The following is a 24,462-nucleotide window of genomic DNA, read 5'->3' on the forward strand; positions in this document are numbered from 1 at the left end:
GCCATATCCTTTTGAATGGGTGCCAGGCAGAGTAACATATATTTAGCTGTCGTGACTGTGTGGCATATCTGTCAGCACATGGTTCTGATGTAATGCAAAAGGCATATAAGTTAAAGTGAGTCCAGTGGCAACATATTTACAACCATCTAGATGTCCTTGTTGACTTACACAGTGGATGTCTTATCAGGGCTCCTGTGTGTGTGTGTGTGTGTGTGTGTGTTCGTGTTCCCCTTTGCAAATTTGGAACCAAATAAAAGCATTTAATTGTGTGTAGTGAATGAATAAGCGTGACCGTGTGTCAGTGAGTGTTCCAGGAGGTGTGCTGTGACGCACTATTGTTATTTTTGATGTTGGAGTGGACGCTGGCACGTCAGGGCTCCCAGACGGGGACAGTTAACCCCAGCCACACACACACACACACACACACAGACTGACCCCTGTCTGACCAAAATATGATATGTCTGTCTGTCCCAGTGTTCCATCACACATACTCAGTCATTTACACATAGATACTCACAGGCAGACAGGTGCTGTGTGTGTGCGTGTGCGCGTGCGTGAGAGAGAGGGAGACCGCACACGCACACACACACGCATCTTCAGTTTTAATATGAGCAATTGAGCGTAAGGAATTGCTGCCAAGAAGAGATAAAGTATTCATCAGATGTCAACATTGTGTTTAAATTGAATGATTAAATCTTTCTCTTTCTCTCACAGGAAAGTTCACAGAAGGTGCCTGTATTAACTGCACATCTCTTCGGTTATCCTCTCACAGGTATACACACACACACACACACACACACACACACAAAATTATAAAAACCACAAATGATGTTGTCTAAATGTGGATGGGTTACATGATTATGTGAGTCCTTGTTCCTGCATGTGAAGTACATAATAGTAAACAATGACAGTGGTGATCCTGAGGAGATTAGCCCATTGATTGGTCTGGCTTGTTTGAGCTCTTTGCTGTGATGTCTGTGATTGATTGGTTGTCCTGTCCATGTCTTTTCCCTGTAGTCCCGATGTCCTCCGAGGTGGCCCTGCGTCTTTGGCCTCGTCCTGCAGCCCTGACCCTTTCTCCGCGTGGATGTCGACGCGAGACAGCTACTCCCAGCGCTCCGAGCGTCTCTACTGTGCCGTCCTCGTCGCCAACCCTCCGCTGCCGCCGCCGCACGGGGCAGCGTGTGTCCGCTCGCGGCTCGCGCACACACACGGGCGCCAGAACCCTGTGCGGTGGGTGCACACGAGCGCCCGTCGGTGCGACGACTCGAAGGTCGAGCGCTCGCTCAAGTCGCTGAAGGACAAGAACAAGAAGTTGGAAGAGGGCGGGCCGGTCTACTCGCCCACGGTGGACGCGCAGATCCAGCGGCGGTCGCTGGGCCAGCGGGTGCTCGACGAGGTCAAGCACTATTACCACGGCTTCCGCCTCTTGTGGATCGACACGACGATCGCCGGACGCATGTTGTGGAGGGTGCTGAATGGACATGGGCTCTCCCGGCGAGAGCGGAGACAGGTATTCAAATATGCCGTCCATACTCTGTAGCACTGCACATAGTATACTGTACATACAATTCAGTCTTGTCACTCATTTTCATGTTCCTGTTCTGGCTCAACCGGTGGAACAAGATGTACAGTATCTCAATACATACCAGGGTTTCCGTTGTCAGGTAATTACCGGACATTGGCCGAAAAAAAATGAAATGTCCGACAAAATTAAATCTCTCCGGTCAAATTGTCCGATTGAAATTGGCTAATAATCCCGTCCCCTAACGCAATCTGAATTTGAGAATAAGCCTTAATATGTAAGCCTATATTATACGTCCTCTGGCTATGTTTTTAAATGAACAGGCTCGTTTGAAAAGTAAGCTATTAAACAACACGCAACAAGCCTATGCTGCATTTCAAATAGGAAGCGCATGCTTAAAACGTCCATGTTAAACAACGAACAAATGAGTGAGGCGGTTCAAACATGGCCAGGCCCAGGCAGACTAGCCTTAAAAGTTTTTTCAGAGGCCAGATGCGATGGATGATAAATTGGTAACGTCTGAAGCCTCTCTGTCAACTCCACCACCAGATAAAAAGCAGAAGTGTCGGGCGTATCTGTCGGAATCAGTGACATTGGAAGTGGAGTTGCGGGGTTGCGGCCGCTCCAAGACACTGTCATTCTCCGTGTACACTGGACATGCAAAGTGTTCTTTACCCAAAGCATACAGTAGGCCTATGCGTTCTCTGTCTATGATCTGCAGGGTTAGGGCCTCCTCGACGAGGCGATTACTGGTCCGAGGATAATTTCTGGCACAATTAAACGGTATCATTGAACCGCGGACCAAAAGAAAAAGAAACTAAACATTTCCCAGAATAGGAAACATTTCTTAATTTATTGTTTTCAAATAAAGAGGCATAGCCTTAGGGGGTAGTGGTGTGAGCGCTCATTCTTGTGTGTGCGCATCTGTGTAAGTTAAACAGTCACCAATGGAGATGGGTAGCACTTGGGTAGCAGCAACAAACAATGTAGCCTTTTTAAAACAACGAACGAAGCGGACTCTTGCTGTCCATGAAAACATATACTGGCTAGATCTTGTTAAGCATGTTTACGTAAGTTAGGCTAATGAACATGTTGCATTCTATTCTACATGATTATGTGATTCTTTAGGCTACATAGCCTGTATCCAGTTTTCCTCAATTTGATTAATTAAGAAGGTATAATAGGATATTTGACCGGCATATCATCAAAATGTCCGGAAAACGAAACCTCTGCCGGTCACTTTGACCGGCACCATTTTTTTCTAGCAGAAACTGATACATATATACTGTATACCTACACAAGATGTACAGTATCTCAATACGTACATACTGTATGCCTACACAAGGGGAGGAATGTACACTCACAAGCATATACACACAATCCAAAGTATCAGTTACACTCTCAAGTGTGTGTGTGTTTTTGTGACTGTATGTGGTGTGTTCTTGTAGAAAGGTGCTAAAGCTTGTGGGTCCGATACACACACAAAAACAGTCACATGTTGTGGTCCTCTACCCCCTGGGAACGGATAATTTAGAGAGGATGTGGTTATCTCACTACAGAGCCCTCACCGACTTCTTTCCTCCGAAAAAACACACGTTTTCACCTTTTCACCTACACGGGATATAGAGGGCAACGTTGGTTAGCGGATAGGTTTTGTGTGTGTGTGTGTGTGTGTGTGTGTGTGTGTTTGTTTGTCTTTGTTTGTTTGTTTGTTTGTTTGTTTGAGTGTGTCGTTGTGTGTTGTGGGGTTAGAAGGGCAGGACCTCATGTTCTCTCTTTTTTAATCTGTGGCATCTAACTCCTGATTGGAGCCAGTAATGAGATTTGAGGATTTAAATCGGACTCATGCTGCCCTGTAATAGAACATTTCCTTTATAGTCACCTGACCTAGTGTCCATTCCTGAAAGGAGCCAAGCTAGCCATAGGGGCAAGCCAGTGGCTTGATAGAGGCCTATGCAGTAATGTAGCTTATAATGGAATTGGACAATGATATTTTCAGATTTTCTGGGATTTTTATTTCCATGAAGGTCTTACAAAAGCATTATTGCACCTTCATGTTTATCTTTAGATTTAGTCTAATAGTATGGTATATATACTCTTTTGATCCCGTGAGGGAAATTTGGTCTCTGCATTTATCCCAATCTGTGAATTAGTGAAACACACACAGCACACAGTGTACACACAGTGAGGTGAAGCACACACTAATCCCGGCGCAGTGAGCTGCCTGCATCAACAGCAGCGCTCGGGGAGCACTGAGGGGTTAGGTGCCTTGCTCAAGGGCACTTCAGCCGTGCCTACTGGTCGGGGTTCGAACCGGCAACCCTCCGGTTACAGGTCCGAAGTGCTAACCAGTAGGCCACGGCTGCCCAATTTGGTGTTATATTCTTTCTAGTCCAGTGTATGCGGCATTATACTGACATGTATTTTGGAAGACAGTCATCAAATCATCCAGTGTACTAGTTTTACAGCGTGTTTAAAACACAACAATTAAGTCAAACTTAAGTATTGACTGGTGCCAATACTTAATGTCTAACCTAATGCTTAGCTTAGGCAGCATTATTAATGACTGTGTGGTGATGCAATTGAGTGTGTGTGTGGGTCCTCTGCAGACCTCCATTTACTTTTTTATAGCCCCTGATATAGCTGTCTCTATGTAGTCAATGATTGATCAATTAGGACTCACATCTTAATGTGTGTGTGTGTGTGTGTGTGTGTGCGTGGCGCGTGTGATGGGAAAAGGGGGATTCAGGACAAGTGAGACTTCTTGGACATTTTGGGACAAACTGGTTGAGAGAGGCTGTGAGAGTGTTGGAAGGTAGCCCAGTATCTATTGTGGTAAAATGATAGTCCATGGAGGCCTGCAGTGTCCTCACCAGTGAGGTGAAGAGAGGGGTCAAATCAGGCAATCTCTCTCTCTTTCTTTCTTTCTTTCTTTCTTTCTTTCTTTCTTTCTTTCTTTCTTTCTTTCTCTTTCTCTCTCTTTCTTTCTTTCTTTCTTTCTTTCTCTCTCTCTCTGTCTAACACTATCACACTTTCTCTTTCACACCCTCTCATGCTTTCTGGTGGTGGTGCTGATATTACTGTATATAGTATGGTTATGAGATGCAATGGTTAACATGTTTTCCTGACTCGGCAATATCAGCTGTGGCAGGGGAACTTCCTGGAATGATATATTTTGCCATCTGATGCATGTTGCCAGTAAGGGAAAAGTGTCTTGTGGAGTCGACCAGTCCACTTTGGGCTTCCCTAATGGACTAGACAGTCTGAAGGCCATATTATTCATGTCTCCCATCGTGTCTGGTCGTAGTGGACAAGTGGCTCTCAGTGTTAAGTGGGCTACTCTGGCAGGGAATATTCACTGATGAGTGCACTGTTAACTTGAGCCTTTTTTAGAATGAGAGAAAGAGAAACCAATTAATTTGCCAGCGAACTTCTGTCAACATATCAGTGCATTTGTTAACATCGCAGTTCAGTATGCACTAGCTGCTTCCTACCAAGTTCATTATTATACCATATCAGTGTTTGTGTTTTTAAGATTAAACCCCCACCATCCCTGCACTTGCATAACCGGTTTCCCCATCATTGGCCCATAAAGCTCCTGGTCTGGGGTGCATGAGGCCCACGTCCGGCCCACATCCGGCTCACATCTAGTGCAGAGAAGTCAGAAAATGTTCCTTTGATCAAGCATGATGAAGAGGGCACATAGATGATTTAAAATGGCACTTACAGTGTTTCCCAGAGAATTTAATTCCATTTGTGGTGGCTGGTTTGCAGAATTAACTTAAATGCAACAGTTTTTGACTAATTAGCACAGCGTGATTATGATTCTAACCAGATTTAACAACCTGGAAAATCATTGTGTGGTGGTCAATGTTGATATTGTGGTGGGCCACCACAAATAAGTCAATGTATGGGAAACACTGACCTAAGCTTTGTTGTTTTTACTTTCTACACTTTAGAGGCCAAAACAATTCAGATAAACAAACAGGTCTAAAGTAGCTTTGTGAAACTGACCCCTGCTGCTATCTGTGAGGACCTTGCTAACATATCAGCATTAGTGTGAGGCATTAGTTTATTATTGGCAGTTACCAGTGCCTGGGTTCAACCCGGGCTCATTAACATGACTGGTTGGCAGCTTAGAAATAATCACATGCTCAATGCCTTTTATTTTTAGCTCGATGGCAGCTAGAAACTTAAACAGTGTTGCCTGCATCAGAGGGTATCTTATGCTTGTTTTGGTCTTGACGAGAGTTCAAATTCTGCTATAATGTGTTTTCTTAGCTTCAGGCACCATCAATTGTTCTTCAGCAAGATTAATGGTGGATGTTCTAGAAAACTCTGGGGGAAAAATAAAACATTGCAGATGACCTCCACATTCTCGGGAATTGATAAGAAAGCTTTTGACAAAGCAAAGGTGGGGATGTTATCTAGTTCTACATGGTAAGGCTTTAGGAAATATTAAACAGACTTAGACATTGGATCACTACAGTGGGCGTTGAGCCACCCATTAGTGTAAACATCAGTGCCAGTCCAGTGCTTTAGCCCAGTACAAACAGCAGGCCAGCTTTACATGTGGAATTTGAATGCAAATATGGGTCTGTGGCTTCAGTTTTATTATAATATATGCACCCACATTACAATAAACTGAGTAATTCTAAATCTTTATATCACCTTTGATAGAGGCTAATAGAAAATAGCTATTTTTCTAGTTAGGAAGGTTGCGGAATGTTCCAGAAAAGAAAACAATAGCAAACAATAGCAAACACTGCTTAAGCGTTCTGAACGTACAAAATTAAAAGAAGAACCAGGCAGTCCAGAAGAAGGCCTCTACAGCGCGTCAGTATCTGCGCTAACGGCCAAGCTTCTCCAGTTCCCCCGGGCCTCTCGGAGTCTTTGTGTGTGGGGCCAGCTGACCTGGCGCCCCCTGCACTGGCCGCTAACGGCTCGGCCCCACGCCATTCATCTAACGCAGCCCTCTAATCCCCCGGCTTTGCCTCTTTCACATGCGCGCTCTTTCAGAACTCGCCTGCCACCGCTCAGTACTGCTCAGTACTGTCTCCTCTCTTCTCTTCTCCTCTCCTCTCCTCCACTCCCTCTCCCGGCCACTCTTTTAACTGCTCATTCCTCTTCTTGGCCCCCCATGTCCTCCACTCTCTCTCTCTCTCTTTCTCTCTCTCTCTCTCGCTCTTCCCAGTCCCACTCTTTTGACATCAGCTCACCTTCTGTGTTACTACCCTCACACCTTTTCTTTCTTGCAGTACTCTCCCATATTCCTTACTGTCCCCTCTCCTCTCTCTCTCTCTCTCTCTCTCTCTCTCTCTCTCTCTCTCTCTCTCTCCCATATTCCTTACTGTCCCTTCCCTTCTCTCTCTCTCTCTCTCTCTCTCTCTCTCTCTCTCTCTCTCTCTCTCTCTCTCTCTCTCTCTCTCTCCTTCTTTCTTTTTCTCCCTATGTTTCTTGGAAGTGATATACATGTCAATGGGTGTAGCACAAAGCCCTATTCATGCAGCCTGGCTTAAATCGGCTTCCAAATGCACCCCCTGACAGGCAGGTGGGGAGGGGGTACTCAACCTCTTCTTTTTGTGGGGTGGGGGGCGGGTACAGGAACCCTAAACTGCCCCCTACCTCATTATTCTTCTGTTAGCCAGGCCTCATTGCCCCCCTCTTATTTCTCCCACATGTTTTTTTCTCCCTCTAATGCACATCTGCTGATAATAGGTAATGATGTGTCAGTTGTTTTTTCTTTATGGTCCCTCACTTTCACCCTTTCCCCCTTCTATCTGCTGTGTACATCTATGGGTTGTGTGTGTGTGTGTGTGTGTGTATATGTGTGTTTCTCTCTGTTAATTAATGCCCCTTTACATTTTTTTTCTTTGAAGCACTCATGTCATGTGTAAGTTTGTTTTTGCCTGGTCCCTCTCCCCCTCCCAGTCACCCTCATCTCCATGGAGACGTGCATTGTGATGCTGGGCTGTGGAATGGACTGCAGTGCCAGCACGTGAAAGTGCAAGGAGACAGAGGGAGGGTGGGGCGGGGGGATTGCAATGGAGGGAAGCTCAGCCAAGAGAGGGAAGAGGGAGGACATGGAGAGGAGGAAAGGCCCCAGTTCACTTGGCCTGTGTGTGTGTGTTTGCTGCTGGTGGCTCACTGGCTCAGTAGCCCTCTCTGCTGGTGTACAACCATACTGCTCCACATAGGCACTGCAGTGGAAGCTTTGAGTAGACAACCGTCTCTTTGATCAGTGAAAACTGGTCTTTTTTTCTGAGGATCTCGAGCAGTGCATCAGCTGAATGCAGTATTTTGTGTGTGTGTGTGTGTGTGTGTGTGTGTGTGTGTGTGTGTGTGTGTGTGTAAAAGTGAATGCATGTAACATTCGCTTGCATCGTCAAAGATGCTACATATATGCTAGTGTTTAAGCAATAAAGTCACTTATTTTATAACTACACCCAGTTAATGCCACAATTTGATAGTTGAACAATATATTCAGGGCAGTTATACAGTGTATATATAATACTATTGTTGTCTTCTGTCAAGTAGCTTCACAGATAATTATGATTGCCTAATTCTGTGTTTTCATAATGTTATGTAATTTCCAGTTCCTGCGGACGTGTGCAGATGTGTTCCGACTCCTCCCCTTCCTGGTGTTCATCATCGTTCCCTTCATGGAGTTTCTGCTGCCCGTGGCGCTCAAGCTCTTCCCCAACATGCTGCCGTCCACCTTTGAGACACAGTCCAAGAAGGTCAGGACCACACCAGCCAACACCTGCCCTAATGGGCTGCTTAAGATGGCTGCTATCAGTCAAGCCTTCATTTATCAGGGGCAGTTCATATGTACACATATCACATTGTAAGATACTGATGAGGTGGTGATGTCTTTTTACATATTTGTATGCAGATGCCTGTGCTATATACCCTTATAAACAACTAATTGTAACCTGAATTGTGTGTGTGTGTAGGAAGAGCGGTTAAAGAAAGAGCTGCGAGTAAAGTTGGAGATGGCCAAGTTCTTGCAGGACACCGTAGAGGAGATCGCCCTCCGCAACAAAGCATTCAAAGGCAACGTCACCGAGGAGTTCTCCACGTTTTTCCAGAAGGTACTGTCCCTGACACACACACTTACATGAATACACAAGCTCAAGAAATAATCTGGAAATCTGGAAGGAAGATAAGGAAGCGAATTGTCTGGCTTCATGTTCTGATGGCGTCAAATCAGAGGGTGTGTTCAATCTTGCAATGCTGCACAGATCTGGTTAAATCTCACAATACAAACATCCCTTACGCTCAGTCAGATCTGCACAGTGCATGATCTGAGGCAAATTTCTTCCTACAGATACAGGTCTTGTTATAACCTCTCTGTAGGCTGGGTGAACCCAGCCTGATCTGCCGGCGATTTCTTTTTCGCCCTGCAGCTCAGGCTGGAAACCTGTGCATCTTTTTCTGCTGCTTCCGTTACAATTTTGCCGGGACCAATCACAAGCTGGCTTATCCACCTGACGCGCTATTGGCAGGTTTAAAACGATGACGATGGCGGGAGAGCATGGAGTTTTCGCGTCGCTCTGCAAACATCACCCGGTTCGTTGGTCAGATTGGTGAATGACTATCAAATTGCGTACAGAGTCTTTTCAACTATGCCCGTTGGATCACGCCTCTTGTGCAGTAGAAAATAAAAAGCGTACTCCTCAGACCAATGTTCAATCTTAAAAGATTGAGCTTGGTCTGGTGAAAGCCAGACTAACCTCTCTGTACACTTTCAAAGTTTACAAAACTTTGGTTTGTCTGTAGAGACACTCACCACACTACTACAGAAGTGTAATTAAATTTTGAGCATTGTCAGTGGTAAAAAATAGTGTTTGTTTTTTGACGTGCTAGCTGACCCCTTAGCATTCACTGTAAGCCCATTCAGTGATGTAAATAAACGGACTTGCTCAAAACTCCACCATTTAACGTAATTTTGCTCTCAATCAAAAGTTTGAAGTTGTTAACTACCATAAATAGACCCTAGGTTGCTTTTACTCCGGAGTTTACACTTCAAGAGGCTCATTATATATTAATGATTCCTTCTAATAAATAGCGAGTTTAATTAATAATAAACAATAGCTTAACCAAACCAACACATTTGTGTTTACCGTTTACTGCGATGTTGCCAACTGTTAGGACTACCGCTTAAGCAGCTTTACTCTTGGGGTCGTGATTTAGGCAATGACCAATATGTGTTATGTAGGGATGCTCAATATTGGATTGCTGCCAGTAGTCAATATGCTGATATTTTCGAACTCAGTTTGGTTGTTGATAGTGATGTCGTACCAATAACGTTGTGGTGTGTGTGGGAGCATTCCGTTGACCCACTGATGTTTGTGCTCAGGAAGGCTTCACTTGCTCATGGTATCGCCTTAGCAAATAGAGTTTGCTTTGATATCAAAATAGCTTTGTGTTAGACTTTATACTTTTGGAATTATTTGTTGTCATATAAATAAATGTACCTTCTTCCTGTCCTGTTCTTAGATAGATAAATAGATCCCCAAGGGGAAATTTAAGGTCTCAGTAGCATACAGACATCACACACAACATGCACTTACAGCAGAAAAAGTAATATACAAATAAAAAACTCCACTGTACAATAGAGACAGTAGAAGATAAACATGATACTAAAATACTAAATACTAATACTGCTTCCCTTTCTCTCTCTCCTCCTCTCCCTCCCTCCCTCCCTGTCTGTGTTTCTCCATCAGATCCGTGACTCTGGCGAGCGCCCCAGTAACGAGCAGATTATCCGCTTCTCGAAGCTGTTTGAGGACGAGCTGACGCTGGACAACCTGACGCGGCCCCAGCTGGTGGCGCTGTGCAGGCTGCTGGAGCTGCAGTCCATCGGCACCAACAACTTCCTGCGCTTCCAGCTCATCATGAAACTCCGCGCCATACGCACCGACGATAAGGTGGGAGGGTGGACAGAGATGCGCGCACACACACACACACACATATATATATATATATATATATATATATATATATATATATATATATATATATATATATATATTTGTGTTTGTAAATCTATATAGATAGATAGATAGATAGATAGATAGATAGATAGATAGATAGATAGATAGATAGATAGATAGATAGATAGATAGATAGATAGATAGATAGATAGATAGATAGATTCATTCACAAACACACACACATATAGACACACACACAAACACATATACATATACATACACACACACGTGCACACTGGCTGGGGGCTCATACAGATGCAGTGTTTGTACAACAGTGTTTGTCAGACACACACAAAAGTGCATCTGTGTGAAAAGACAGCACTGAATAGCATTTGAATATTCTGGACATGCATGTATGTGGTACTGAACTAAGCATCCTGAAAGTAACGTGTGTGTGTGTGTGTGCGTGTGCAGCTGATAGCAGAGGAGGGAGTGGACAGTCTGAACGTGAATGAAGTGCAGGCCGCCTGTCGCGTCAGAGGAATGAGGGCACTGGGAGTGACAGAAGATCGCCTGAGAGAACAACTCCAACAGGTAGAACACACACACACACACACATTCATGAAATTGACTCAGTGGGCCATCCTGATGAGTTCTTTGCACACATGAATAAATATAATATGTTGTGTATTTTACTCTCTCTCTCTCTCTCTCTCTCTCTCTCTCTCTCTCTCTCTCTCTCTCTCTCTCTCTCTCTCTCTCTCTCTCTCTCTCTCTCTCTCTCTCTCTCTCTCTCTCTCTTCCTCTCTCTCTCTCTCTCTCTCTCTCTCTCTTTCTTTCAGTGGCTGGAGCTGCACTTGGATCAGCAGATCCCCACATCTCTACTGCTGCTTTCTAGAGCCATGTACCTGCCGGACACACTCTCACCTGCAGACCAACTCAAGACCACACTACAGATCCTGCCAGAAATAGTGGTACGTGTGTGTGTATGGAGAGGGGTGTTTCAAATGTCTCTGTTTTAGTGTAATTTTAACTGTTTGTGAATTCAGAACCTGAATATTGTGTGTGTGTGTTTGTAGGCGAAGGAGGCCCAGGTAAAGGTGGCAGAGCTAGACTTCTCCAAAGTGGACAACAAGACTAAGCTGGAGACCACTCTTCAGGAGGAGCGGGCCATCCGCGAGGAGAACCGCGAGAGGGAGATGGAGAGGCTGGCCGACGCCGCCGAGAAAGCTGCACGGGTCAGTGCAGCTGCACGTCACTCACACCAGCCAATAAGGGCAGGCCTGCTACTCACAGCATGCAAGCCGATTGGCCACTGTACTCCGTAAAGCCCTTTACTCAGTGAACAGCAGCATACATGTGAGAACAGAGTAGATGCTGGTGAAGGGAGGATATCTAGAACTTTCTGTCAGGATCAGACTGTTGTTTTGCTGTGAATACATACAGTTATTAGTATATAGATATCAAGGGCTCACAATGTGGTCAAACTTTACGTTAGGAATCATGGTTGAAAGTGAGTATAGGGCCCATGTTGGACAGTCTGAATGTTTGTTCCATTCTGGGGTATGTGTGTTTTTAATATTGTTAATCGATCTTTGGCCTCCTCATTTACTGTCTATAGGAGGGTGACCTGGAAGCAGAGGTTGCTAGGCGACAACAGTTGGATGTGGAGCATTCTCTAACCAGCGTTGATCAAGCCATCCACTCGGAAACACTCAAAGACACTGCACCCGCCCTGGAGGGCATCAAGGTAACACACACACACACACACACACACAAAGTACAAACACAAAGTACACAAAATAAACGCAACGCACCTCATATTTCAGAATTTCATATTTAGAAATGTACTCATTCAAAAGCACTGAAGTAGAACCATTCAGTCATACTACCGTGGCCCACTGGTTAGCACTCTGGACTTGTAACCGGAGGGTTGCCGGTTCGAACCCCGACCAGTGGGCCACGGCTGAAGTGCCCTTGAGCAAGGCACCTAACCACTCACTGCTCCCCGAGCGCCGCTGTGGTTGCAGGCAGCTCACTGCGCCGGGATTAGTGTGTGCCTTACCTCACTGTGTGCTGTGTTTCACTAATTCACGGATTGGGTTAAATGCAGAGACCAAATTTCCCTCACGGGATCAAAAGAGTATATATACTTATACTTACAGTATGCTTTCCTTTAGAGTGTGGTGTATCCTCATAATGGATTTCATAATTTCACATCAGCAACTTATACCGACACACATACTCTCCATCACTTATACACACACACTCTACACACACACACACATGCTCATATACTGTATATATATATATATAGTTTCTATGTGTGTCTGCATGTGTCTGACATAACTGTAGGATTCTGTCGTCTTCCATTGCTGTCTCTTATTTTTGCCCACATGTGTGTGGTATGTTACATTTTCCAAGACAACATAGTTCTGATGAGAGTTTCTATTGATGTGTGTATGTGTGTATCTCTCCATGCGGTGCAGTTTGAACAGTGGCAGAAGTATCTGCGCATTCAGGTTAGCTGTTGTATGGTTCTGTGGACATGCTGGACCCCCCTTCACCCAGATGGACTCTGCTCTGTAGAACCGTGAAGGTCATGGCTCAGACAGTAACACACAAAACCATGATTCAATACAACAGGCCAGGGCTTGAAGGTCCTGTGGTTCTGTGGACTTTAAAAGCTTTTTTTTGCTTTGTGAACCTGTGCGGTCCTGCATTTTTTGTTGTTGGTCCTCTCACAGTAAGCCAGTCAAAATACTGGAAAGAATAAGTGCATGTTTTCTTATTTAATATGAAAAAAAAAAGCCTTTTACACAGCAAAACTTCAGCTTGGTCAGGTCACACTCTGACGCTATGATTACGTAATGACATGGAACTTTGCTCTGAGATTGAGCCATGGTGTCCTGGTTTGGAAGAGCAGTGCTTGTCTGGGTGTTTGGTGACTCCTCCCCTGCATGCTCACTCCTGACCTCTGCTGGTGTCTGGTAGTCACTACAAGTGCCAAGTAGCCTACACAATTGAATCTCCCTGGTCGTCTTTCCTTGGGTGATTAACGTCGTCGTCCTTACTCACTCACTACCCTGTACCCCCAAACAGCCAATCCTTCACTGTAACCCCCCTGACCCACGATGCTTCCCTCTGTTGGGTAGTTCTATGTAATTTTTGATGGTGATGATTTAATTTAAAGTTCTAATTTAGATTTAGATGTAGCTCATTACTAATTTATTTATTTATGTAGCTTATGTAATATATTTTGCTGTTTTTTTCTAAATGTATAGTGGTATGTGTGTGTGAGTTTGTGTGTGAGCATGTCTGATGTGATGTGAGTGATTTATTCATATGCTTATGGTTGAAAGTGTGACTCTCTATTATTTTGGTTATCATACCTGTGTGTGTGTGTGTGTGGGTGAGTAGATATGTGTGAAAATGAGTGTGTGTGAGTGCATGGTTCTAACATGTTGTGTGTGCATATGTGATCAGGGAGAGGAGATCACTAAGGAGGAGATTGACACGCTGAGCGACGCCTGCACCAAACTCAAGGAGCAGAAGAAGCTGCTGACCAAAGAGAAGGAGGAGCTGGAGGACCTCAAGGAGGACGTGGAGGAGTACAACGAGGTGTGTGTGTGTGCGTGTGTGTGTGTGTGTGTGTGTGTGTGTGTGTGTGTGTGCGTGCGAGCTTCCCTTTTCTCCCTACTAAGGGTTCATACCAGGAAATATTCTATTTGCTTTTTTGGGAAATCAAAACATTCCAATTATTGTCTCAGACTTCCAAAGCTCCTGAAAATGCCACAGATACCTGATTGAGGCTTGTACACACACACACACAGTTCTGATAAAGTATATGCAATCAGAGATTCAAAATTAAATGCTTGGAGTTCATTCTTTTTCAGGTTTTTTTTTTTTTTTTTTTTTTTCCATTTTCTGGGTCTCACTTTATCTGACCCCCACCCCCCACCTTCTCTCTGTCTTAGGACCTTGAGGAGATCCGTAAGGAGCTGTCCAAGACGGGTCAGGAGCGCGTCGTGGAGGAGTCCAAAGCCAGCCAGCGCCTGGCCCGACGGGTCAACCGCATGATCGGCCGCATTGGCAAGATCATCGGTGAACTGGAGAAGGACAAGGTGGTGCTGGACAACCAGATGGACAGTGGGACCATCCCCCCAATCGGGTAAGAGCTATAGAGATGGGCTGGAGAAGAGTTGGAGGAAGTGTTTGGAAGGGGGCTTTGTTTGAGCATTTGAGTATTGCATGCGTTTGAGTATTTAGAGGACATAATATGTAATAAAAAAAGTGTGTGTGTGTCTGGGTTGTATTTGTAAAACCGTTGTGTGTTATTTAGGGTATGCTTGTGGTTTCGGGGGTGGGGGTTTTGTGCGTGCTTGTGAGTGCATGTATGTGCACGTATGTATGAGTGGTTTAGGCGAGTTGTAGGATGTGTGTGTGTGTGTGTGTGGTGGCAGTCTGTTTTGATTTAACGTGAGTGAGCTGCTTGTGTTGAATTGTTACTCTGACTCATTCCAAACAGTTATTCATCATATCCCCTTTACTCAAAAGCTTCCATGAGAAAGAAGAGAAGGTCCACCAGTATTAGAGGAGCACTCTAAAGACTAATCACTAACATTCCAATGGACAATTCCAATTCCAACAGTCACTCATCCTGGACTGCTGTCTGGACTTTGCTATGCTTGTCCAATGTAGTAGCTTTGTTACGCCAAGAGTTAAGAAGAAGTGGCAGTAATGGATACATTTCTATTTATTTCTACAACTACAATTTCTACGATCTTACCAAATGTATTGTTGGTGTCACATACAGTGCTCCTCTAATTCTGACAGGGATATCCATCCACCTCTACTGGAACATGGTCCAGACATCTGCTCTGATGTAAAACTCATGTCTGATATTCATGAGCTTTACATCCCCCTAACCACCCTATTAGTCAAAACCATGTTGCTTATATTACTGTCCAATGATGGTTTAGGGAGTGACCTCACCAGGGTGTTAACGTCTATTTTTAAAAGGGTTCCCAGTCTATCAAAAAAAAAAAAAATACATAAAACAAAACAATATTTGCTCTCTAGTGCATTGCTATTCGTATTTTATTATTTTTTTTATTTTGAATTTTTGCAGATTATTCTTTCATTGGTCTGGAGGCTGTCAGAGGTAAGCCCACTCACAGGGAAACAGGCGTGAGGTGTGTGAGGTGCCAATAGTGATCACTCACCAGACTTTAACACTGGCTGTCTCATCTCAACTCTTACTCTTTTCATTCATCCAATAATCACGGCATCCCACAAACAGGCTCTCCACCATCACTGGGTGACACTGCAGCTGCTCACCTTATCACACTTCATTTCTATTATTGAAGTGATGTATGACATTGTTTCGAGCGCATAGGTAATGAAGGGGTACATTAGTAATAGGATTACTTATAATGCATTGCAATTGTCAAGGTAAGACTAGTATAGTATCAATGTAAGGATAGTATATTGTGGTGCAAATAGCATCAGAGCTATTTTATGAGTTGAAGACAAACCCCAGGCAGGTATGTGTGCCTTAAAGCATTGGTTTCCAAAGACTGGGTCGCAACCCACAGGTGGGTCGTAGGGGATTTTATTTGGGTTGCCAGCATAGCCTAGTAACAATTCATGTTGTGTATTACCCCTATCTTATACCTTATATAGCTTAGGAAAGCTAACAGCTTTCTGGATCTAGTTTGTTAACTACCACAGTCATGAGTTGGGTCGCGATAGTCTGTCATTTTAAAAAAGTGGGTCCCCAGAAAAAAAGTTTGGGAAACACTGCCTTAAAGGGATATTCCACCATTTGGGGAAGATTACATTAATTTTCCACCTCCCTTTGAGTTAAACAATTGATTTTTACCTTTCTCAAGTTCATCCAGCCGTTCTGAGTCTGGCAATACCACTTTTAGCTCCAGCCTAGCATAAATCATTGAATCGGATTAGACCATTAGCATCTCGCCTGCAAGCATCACGTTTAAAAGTGACTACGATTTTCAGTAATTTTCCTATTCCTAAAACTTGTCTCTTCTCAAGTTAGAAAGTGTAATAAGACTGATGGAAAATTAAATGTGGCGATTTTTTTTTAGGCTGATTTGACATGGAACTATATTCTCTTTCAGGCGTAATAATCCAGTCACTAACCAATTCGTCTGCTGCAGCTCAACCTTGTTACTGGAAGTTAGCCTACGGGAACTATTTTCAGGTGCTGCATGATCTCATTGTGCTGCTGCGCCCATGGTGTTCCTTGATTATTACGCTAAAAGTGGTATCGCCAGACTCAGAACGGCTAGATGAACTTGAGAAAGGTAAAAATCAATTGTTTAACTCAAGGGGAGGTGGAAAATAAGTGTGTAATTCCCCAAATGGTGGATTATCCCTTTAAGTACAGCACCAATAGATTTTGTATTATAGTAATGGAATTTATTAGACCTCTGAAGTTTGCCTACGAAAAGGACCCAAAGCTGCCGAACCATCTTTGCCAACATGGGGAGATTTGGATGGATCTGGTGCTAGCTTGTATGCATGGTAATTTCAGTGCATTTCAGAGAGCATAGAATTTTTTTGACATTATGTCAAAATGGTTGTTTCTTGACATTCTGTTGGTCTTTCATGGTAATTTCTGAAAGTTTTAAACTTTAAAAAAAGTCCACATAGCACCTTTTTAATATAAATTAAATGTAAATATAAGTGTGATGAATGTCATAATTCAACTTCAACATATTTTAGTCTTTAACATATCCAATCATAAGTACATTTTTTTAATCAAAATACGACAGATGGGATAATCTTTTTGTAGGGCATGTTCAGTCAGTAACAGGCCTGGGCCCGTATTCACAAAGCCTTTTATCTTACCACTAGGAGTACTCCTAAATCGCACTAAAAGATTTTAGCTAGGAGTTTTCTCTTAAAAGTTATTCACAAAGCCTTTCAGACCTACTCTTAGTAAGGAAAAATTACATCTCCTAAACTAAGAGTGAGTCTTCGTTGCTATGGATGACGTCATTACTCATGCACGAGCTTGACTGAAGTGACCACCTTGATTGGCTGATGATTGTAACGCGGGAATGATTCCAAACACCTCCCTTACGATGATGAGTGACAGGTCTGAGAATGCGTGCGCTACACAAGTAGTGCGAAGGACGGAAGATGATGAATAACTGAATAAAAAGCCCTAGCCTAAATGAATAAAGAGTAAGGCTAAACAAATAGCCTAGTAGCCTAATGAAACATAGACCTACGGATTGATGCAGTAGGCTATCTTTGCAACATTGTTAAATTAATCTGTCACCATATGCCTACTTTTGCAAAGAGGAGAACATTTTAATTTGATTCACAATGAAACGTTACATTTAATTCACATGTTAACAATGGATAGTTTTGGTTGTTGTTGGTGGCGTTATTGCATCCCTTTTATAAATGCAAAATTGTTCCCTCGAAATGCCACAAAAAGCTGTTTGTGAATAGGTCTTAGTGAGTTAGGAGTCCTCTCGACTTCTTTTAAGCTGTCCCAGACTTAGGTGCTACTTTTAGGTCTAAAATGCTTCGTGAATTACTTTTAGTGAAAAAAATTAGGAGTCCTAAAGTTAGGAGTGACACGCCCATTATTTTTAGGAGTTGCTCCTAAATTCGCCACTAAAATTCTTTGTGAATACGGCCCCTGAGCAATAGGATTCCTACATTAATACATTCTGTAATATGCTAACCACAGGCTTAGTAACATGCCTATTAAACACAGAACATATTTCATAAAATGTTAATCTTCAACCCATTATCCATTCACTCTATTATTTACATACATATAAAACCCACTGGACGCTTCTGCAGCAGGCCCAGTGAAGATGAGTAGAAGGTGTTCCATTTCCAAGCTTCTCTTTTGCATCTCCATGTAATTGTATCCATCGTTGCTACTGATTAAGGCTTCTACTGATCATGCTGTACAGTTTCCCCTGCCTTTGCAAGCTGCGGTGTTCTGATTAATTGGCCTGATCATCACAATACAAAATGCCCGTTGTTCAAAAGGCATCTGTGATTCAAGCGTAACGATTGCAAGCAGTACATCTTTAGGGCTTGAATTGAGTGGCAAAGGCATTCTAATTCTAGTGGATTAGAATGTGTAAATAAACTGTAGAATGTACAATAAACATGGGTGTCTCCAGGCGGGACAACTCGGCTTCTGATCACAAGGGGAATGGTAAAAATGAACAAGTAATGGTTTTAATGAAGTTTGGTTTTGATGGAGACGCTGATTTGAAAAGAAGATAAACCAGGCCATTGAGTGGCGCACACTCATTGGTCAAGCTGGGAACCTTGGCATGAGTTGCCTGCGAGTCTGTGTGTCTGCGTGTGTGTGTGTGTGTGTGTGTGTGTGCAATTGTATATGTGTGTTTGCCCAAGCTTTCTCCACAACGCGTGCTTACTCGAGCCACGTTTATCCAGAGTGCATCTCCTGTACGCGGCATGTTCTTGTTCTCGTTTAGGGAGAACCTGATCAGCATCGCCGAGCTCATCGCCATCATGCGGCAGATACAGAACATTCCGGAGCAGAAGCTGCTGAGAATCGCCGATGCACTCGACGAGAACAAGGATGGAAAGATCGACATTGATGATGTCATCAAGGTGAGACGACAGAGGGTCACAGCAGGAGAGATCTGTGTGTGTGTGTGTGTGTGTTGAGCTGGGGGAAAAGGTATTGACGTGTGACTAGGTAGTTTAGTTGATTCATCTGGTGATCAAGGACATCTGTAATGCATTTGTTTGAGGTGGTATTTTTTATCAATAACAACAATTTGCAGTAACCTGTGTGTGTGTGTGTGTGTCTAGGTGGTGGAGCTGATCGATAAGGAGGACATCGACATCTCCACGGACCAGGTGGCTGAGATCATGGTGATGCTGCAGAAGGAGGAGAAGCTGGTGAAGCGGGAGAAGGCCAAGGAGAAGGCCGAAAAGGAGCAGGCCGCCGAACTGCAGAACTGAGGCTGGCCCTGGTGAGCCCCGGCTCAGGGAGAGGTCTGCTGCAGATCCCCCCCCCTTTCAGCTGTCACCACCATCCACCAGAGTACCATCCTGTTCAGGCCCACCACCTCGACAGCAAACGTCACCGCCGTCAAGCACAGCCAACCACAGAGTCTGAATGAATGCATTCTTTCTGATCTTGTTTGTAAACCTGCCCCAAGAGTCAGAGAGACAGAGAGAGAAAGAAAAAAAAAGTTATATGAAGTAACAGGAACAATCTGTTTTTCCTTTGCTTCATAGAGTTTGAGACTTACATTTTCCCTGGAAGTAAAAAAAAAAAAAAAAAGCCTAAAAAAAAAGCGCACAAATTGGAAACAGAACTTTGTTCTTCTAAGCCAGAATAGGCTATTTTGCAATTGTGTTTAATTGAAAAAAAAGATTGATTATTTATTGTAACAAAAAGGTAATTTCATTTTAATTTTGTTTTGCTTCTACTCTGATATGCACCTTTGCTAACTAGAACAACAGAACCAAACAAAAATATTTACAAAGATAATTACAATAATTTCTTCTGGACTTGGGACTCCAAGGTGAGTCTTAAATACCCTTTGCCACCCTGCAGTATATCATTTTCCCCGAGGAGAGGAGAGGAAAGATGGAGACCATCTCTAATGCACTTTTGCACAGAAATCACACCATCATTCACCATTCCACTCTTCTCTGTTTATTTGACTGTTCTCCATTTTTTGTTTTGTTTTTAGTTTCCTGTTCTTATTTCTGGGTCACTAACTAATCATAACATCAGGCACCATTCTTGAATGTACAGTTAATGTTGAGGGGACAGCATACTGATGTATGCTAAAGTGTTAATCAATTAACCAAAGAGATAAGAGTTTTTGTAAGTTGTTGTGTGATATAAAACACACAAATGGCTCGATTATGCCAAAGTGGGGAAAGAGACTGTTCGGCTACGCGCCTGAAGAGGAGGCTGGTGAAGCTTTAGGTGTAGACCGTTACTGACTGACTGGCTGTCAGACTGACTTGTTGATTGATTTGGTTCATCGAATCAATTCATTAAAAAAAAAAAAAAATCATACCTGAGGCTTGTTACCTCTGAGCTTTTAACATGTGTTGGTTTTGGCCAATGTGTATGATGTGGCCTTTAATAGAACTGCAGATGTAGACATGCACCCACATCCACATATAGTCTCTCTCTAATACACACACACACTCACTCACTCACTCACTCAATGGTATTTAGATCAGAGTGAATTCAGTTCTACATACACCCATGCTGCTCATATACGAGTCTTGCTTACACTTACACTCTCTCTTCCTCTTTCGTACTCTATCTCAATCTTTCTCACACACACACACACACACACACCTGACCTTCCTGTGACCCATCGCAGACCGCAGAGACGCCTAGTTTAAGGGTTTGGGTGGATTTCAACTGAACACACCCTTGTGTGGCTACCAGGAAAGGGTGTGTGGGTGTGTGTGTGAGCGCTCATGCACTCCAGGCAAGCGCCTTGGATAAACGAGGTGTGCAGGGACGATATCAACTTTAAGCCGTCTCTGGAATCTCAGTGTTTTGACGTTCAGGACAGAGAGTTTGTGTTTTGAAGTGTAGGACTCCGTGTGTGTGTGTGTGTGTGTGTGTGTTTCTGGCTTAGCCCAGACGGGTAAGGGTAGGCTGGGTACAGTCAGCTTGATGGCAGAGAGAGAAACACTGGCCCTGCATGCAGACACACACACGCACACACACACACGCTAGTGTGTGTGTTTGGAGTGTGAACTCAGTGACGCAGAGGCACAGGGTACAGGAGTCTCGGCATACATCATCTCCAACATTAAACATGCCAGCAGGAGACTCCACTCTGCCCCTGACCAGAACCCTATACACACTGTCCCCGAACTGACACCACGTCTGCTCTCTGTTAGAGTGTGTGTGTGTGTGTGTGTGTGTGTTTGTGAGAGGGGCAGATGGGGAGAACGAGGGAAGTGAGAGTATTTGAAGAAGTACATAAAAAGAAAGACTTTTTGACTACGGAAAAAGAAATGCTAATGTGTATGTTTTGTGCTTGTGTGATCGGTACTGCCATGTAGGCCTTCTTCATCTGCAATGCAATAATGAGTTGCTCTGTATCCTGGTGTCTATACTGGCAAGGCTTGACTGACGCATCACTCATTCTTATTGTCTAATTGCACTAGAGTCTTGTAGAGCTTCGCTGAGGATGTCTTGATGTTGACTCAGGTAATTACTGTAAAACCCTGAAGGGTAGCTTAGGTTGTGGTGGTGGTGGAGGGAAGGGGGGGTCACATTCAAATGTAACGAGGAGAAGGCAAAGAAGACGACACATTTTTTATACAGTTCATCAAAGACAAATATCTCACAAAAACACATACATTGTGCACAGGTTTGGTCGACCTGTTAATTGACAGGCTTGTCATTGAAACAGCTCAGTGCATTCATGCTAAAGAAGCGCTAGCTAGACCACTTAAGGTTCCTTCTTAAGGAACATGAACTCCAACTTTCCTTTGGGGAAGAGGCCATTTTTTGGCAGTCTGTTAAAACAGAACCCCCTATCTCAGTATGTTTCAAAGCAGTGCAGAATGCCTACTTCATCTAGAAGATGGACTGTCAAGAAAGCACTGCATGCATGTATAGTCAGACAGACAGCGCCTCTTCAGTGCCATGAAGACGAGACGTTATTAAATACTCCAATAAAATTCAGCCTTAGTGGCTGGCTTGGTATCTGCAGCAATAACACTTGAAGTGTGTATAGTATATATATATATATATATATATATATATATATATATATATATATATACACACACACAGAAGAGTCCAAAGTGAGTGAGTATACTCCGGTCCAACAGTTGAAGTGTGAAGTAGCTTTTTTGCCCTCTCCGGTGTAAGGTGTTGAGTCAGAATACCTCACGTTGGGTATACAGGTGACCCAGTGGTGCTGTGAAATGCATTTCAGAATACCTCACGTTGGGTACACAGGTGACCCAGTGGTGCTGTGAAATGCATTTCAGGTTGCCTGTTTCTGTTACCACGCTTTGGAAACTTGATCATCTCACCTGTTGTGCAACTCTGATACAAATTGCTTTCAGCAGGTGTAAGGGACTGTTTAGGACAGAGAATGTGTTGATTTTGATGTTCACATGACAATATTGTCAGTTAGGTGCATATGGGCTTGTGTGTGTGTGTGTGTGAGGTGAGAGAGGGAGAGAGGATGCACACTTACACGACTCCAGCTCAGATTTTCAGGACCGCTTAGTGGCACATCATCCAGCTAATGTGTGTCCATTGTTTCCGCACTCAGTGTCACCTTTAGCAGCTTCTTGTGTAAATGCACTAATGGGAGAGTGTTTGGTGCGAGACAGAGAGAGAGTGTATGTGTGTGTGTGTGTGTGTTGGGGGGAGCTATAAAGCTTGTTGCAGCTGTAAAGACGCACCCTTGGCCAGCTACGGCCAAAGAGACTGTCCAGCTATGACCATGTGTATGAACTGGGTATTAACTGTTCTTATTAAGAAGACATTTATGCCGTTTTTAAATCTACGCTGTCAATATTCCTGAAAACAAAAAAAAAAACAATGTAATATGTATTTATTTATTTAATTATACTGCTGGCAAGTTTTGATGCGAAGGGGAAAGGCCGCAGCTGAGTACTTATTCATAGCTATGAGAAAATTTTGTCAAATGAAATGACGGTAGATGTTTACTTGAATCAGTAGAGATGTAACGATACGCAAGCTTTTTATTTTTTTGCAATGAATAATATTTTTCTTTCTTGTAAATATTGCACTCATCTAAAATAACCATAGGAGATGGGAGATGTTCAATAAAATTCGATCTTTGTGTGATGTTCATGGACCTTTGTTTGTTGATTGATTTTTGTGGTTTAATTGATTTTTGCAACACACATCTCATCCTGTTTTTCTCCATCCTGTCATCCATCTATCCACTCTCCACCCATCCTTACTCACTCATTCATGGATCCTCCTCTCTTTCCCCTCGTTTCTCTCTCAGCCCTTCCCAGCACGACTGCACTCTTCCTCTGGCCCAGCCAGAGCCTGACGTTTCGCATTGATGTGGACGTCGCTAAAGCCGCCATACGCACACAGATATTGCACTTGTAGTACTTAAAAGTAACACCCCCAAAAAAATACACAAAACAAGAAAGTTGAAACTTAACCGGGCAACGTAGTGGAACAGTAGCACATTAAACAGTTTAGATTGCACTATAAGACACTGTTAAGTGGAAGGACCTTGAAAGTGGGTCATTTAGTCAAGCCTATGGCATAGGAACTGATTGAACCCCTTAACCATAATGATCCAAAAGAAGCTCTCAGGTCGAACAAGGTCCAGTTTGATGCAGTGGTAGAGAGGAGATTTAAACTAAATAGGCCTTAATTGGTGAGAAGACAGGAGATGGTGTAGGATAGCCAACAGCTACTTGAGAGGTGTTTGATGTTTATTTAAATCTGAAGGGTTTATTTTTCAAATTCTTGGTCTTGGTTGGGCCTCTTTGGGGGACCTGGTTTGCAGGAGTTTTGGTCCATTACAAAGAAAAGTTTTATTTGATATGTAGGCATGGGTTATATTATTTACTGAGCATTATGAGAGTGGTGTGTCAGTGTGTGTGTATTAGGGCAGCTGAGTTGAAACTAAACACTCAAAATCAGACCTAGTTTGACTTTGTGAGAGAGTTGGGTTGTGTGTGTGTTGAATTTACATGAAAAGACAAATGTCTCTTCTGTGTAAAGGCATCATATAATGATGCTTCAGAATAATGTAGTACTGTCAACAGACTACAGAGTGTTAGAAAATGCTGTCGTGTCAGTTCTTGACCTGGACTACAGGGGGAGCGGTTTCCCCAGTAACTAGCTGAAACAACATCTGGAAACAAAGACACCTTATATGGGCATGTTTCCTGTTGAATTATTTAACTGCCCTTTTTTGAATGCATTGCTATCACAGCTAGTGGCTGTCCTTTAAAGGAAAG

At 43.4% G+C, this 24,462-nt stretch overlaps 1 protein-coding gene across 4 annotated transcripts in view; it reads left to right on the forward strand.

The window, feature by feature from the left end:
- The window catches only part of letm1 (leucine zipper-EF-hand containing transmembrane protein 1), a 33,267-nt gene extending 9,937 nt beyond the window's left edge, over positions 1-23,330 (forward strand). Inside the window, exons 2-16 of one of the 4 annotated variants that reach the window (XM_048227285.1) lie at positions 715-772; positions 1,018-1,513; positions 8,122-8,265; positions 8,482-8,619; positions 10,255-10,458; positions 10,939-11,058; positions 11,307-11,438; positions 11,544-11,702; positions 12,086-12,214; positions 12,954-12,986; positions 13,951-14,085; positions 14,442-14,635; positions 15,596-15,628; positions 18,966-19,104; positions 19,309-23,330. In XM_048227285.1, coding sequence (XP_048083242.1) covers positions 715-772; positions 1,018-1,513; positions 8,122-8,265; positions 8,482-8,619; positions 10,255-10,458; positions 10,939-11,058; positions 11,307-11,438; positions 11,544-11,702; positions 12,086-12,214; positions 12,954-12,986; positions 13,951-14,085; positions 14,442-14,635; positions 15,596-15,628; positions 18,966-19,104; positions 19,309-19,461 — 2,267 coding nt within the window. In that variant the 3' untranslated portion in view covers positions 19,462-23,330. The remainder of the gene's footprint in view (positions 1-714; positions 773-1,017; positions 1,514-8,121; positions 8,266-8,481; positions 8,620-10,254; positions 10,459-10,938; positions 11,059-11,306; positions 11,439-11,543; positions 11,703-12,085; positions 12,215-12,953; positions 12,987-13,950; positions 14,086-14,441; positions 14,636-15,595; positions 15,629-18,965; positions 19,105-19,308) is intronic. The other 3 variants (XM_048227287.1, XM_048227286.1, XM_048227288.1) reach the window with 3 other exon arrangements.
- The last annotated feature ends 1,132 nt before the right edge of the window (positions 23,331-24,462 follow it).

The sequence above is a fragment of the Alosa alosa genome, chromosome 19 (genome assembly GCF_017589495.1).
Source record: "Alosa alosa isolate M-15738 ecotype Scorff River chromosome 19, AALO_Geno_1.1, whole genome shotgun sequence".
NCBI classification, from domain to species: Eukaryota; Metazoa; Chordata; class Actinopteri; order Clupeiformes; family Clupeidae; genus Alosa; species Alosa alosa.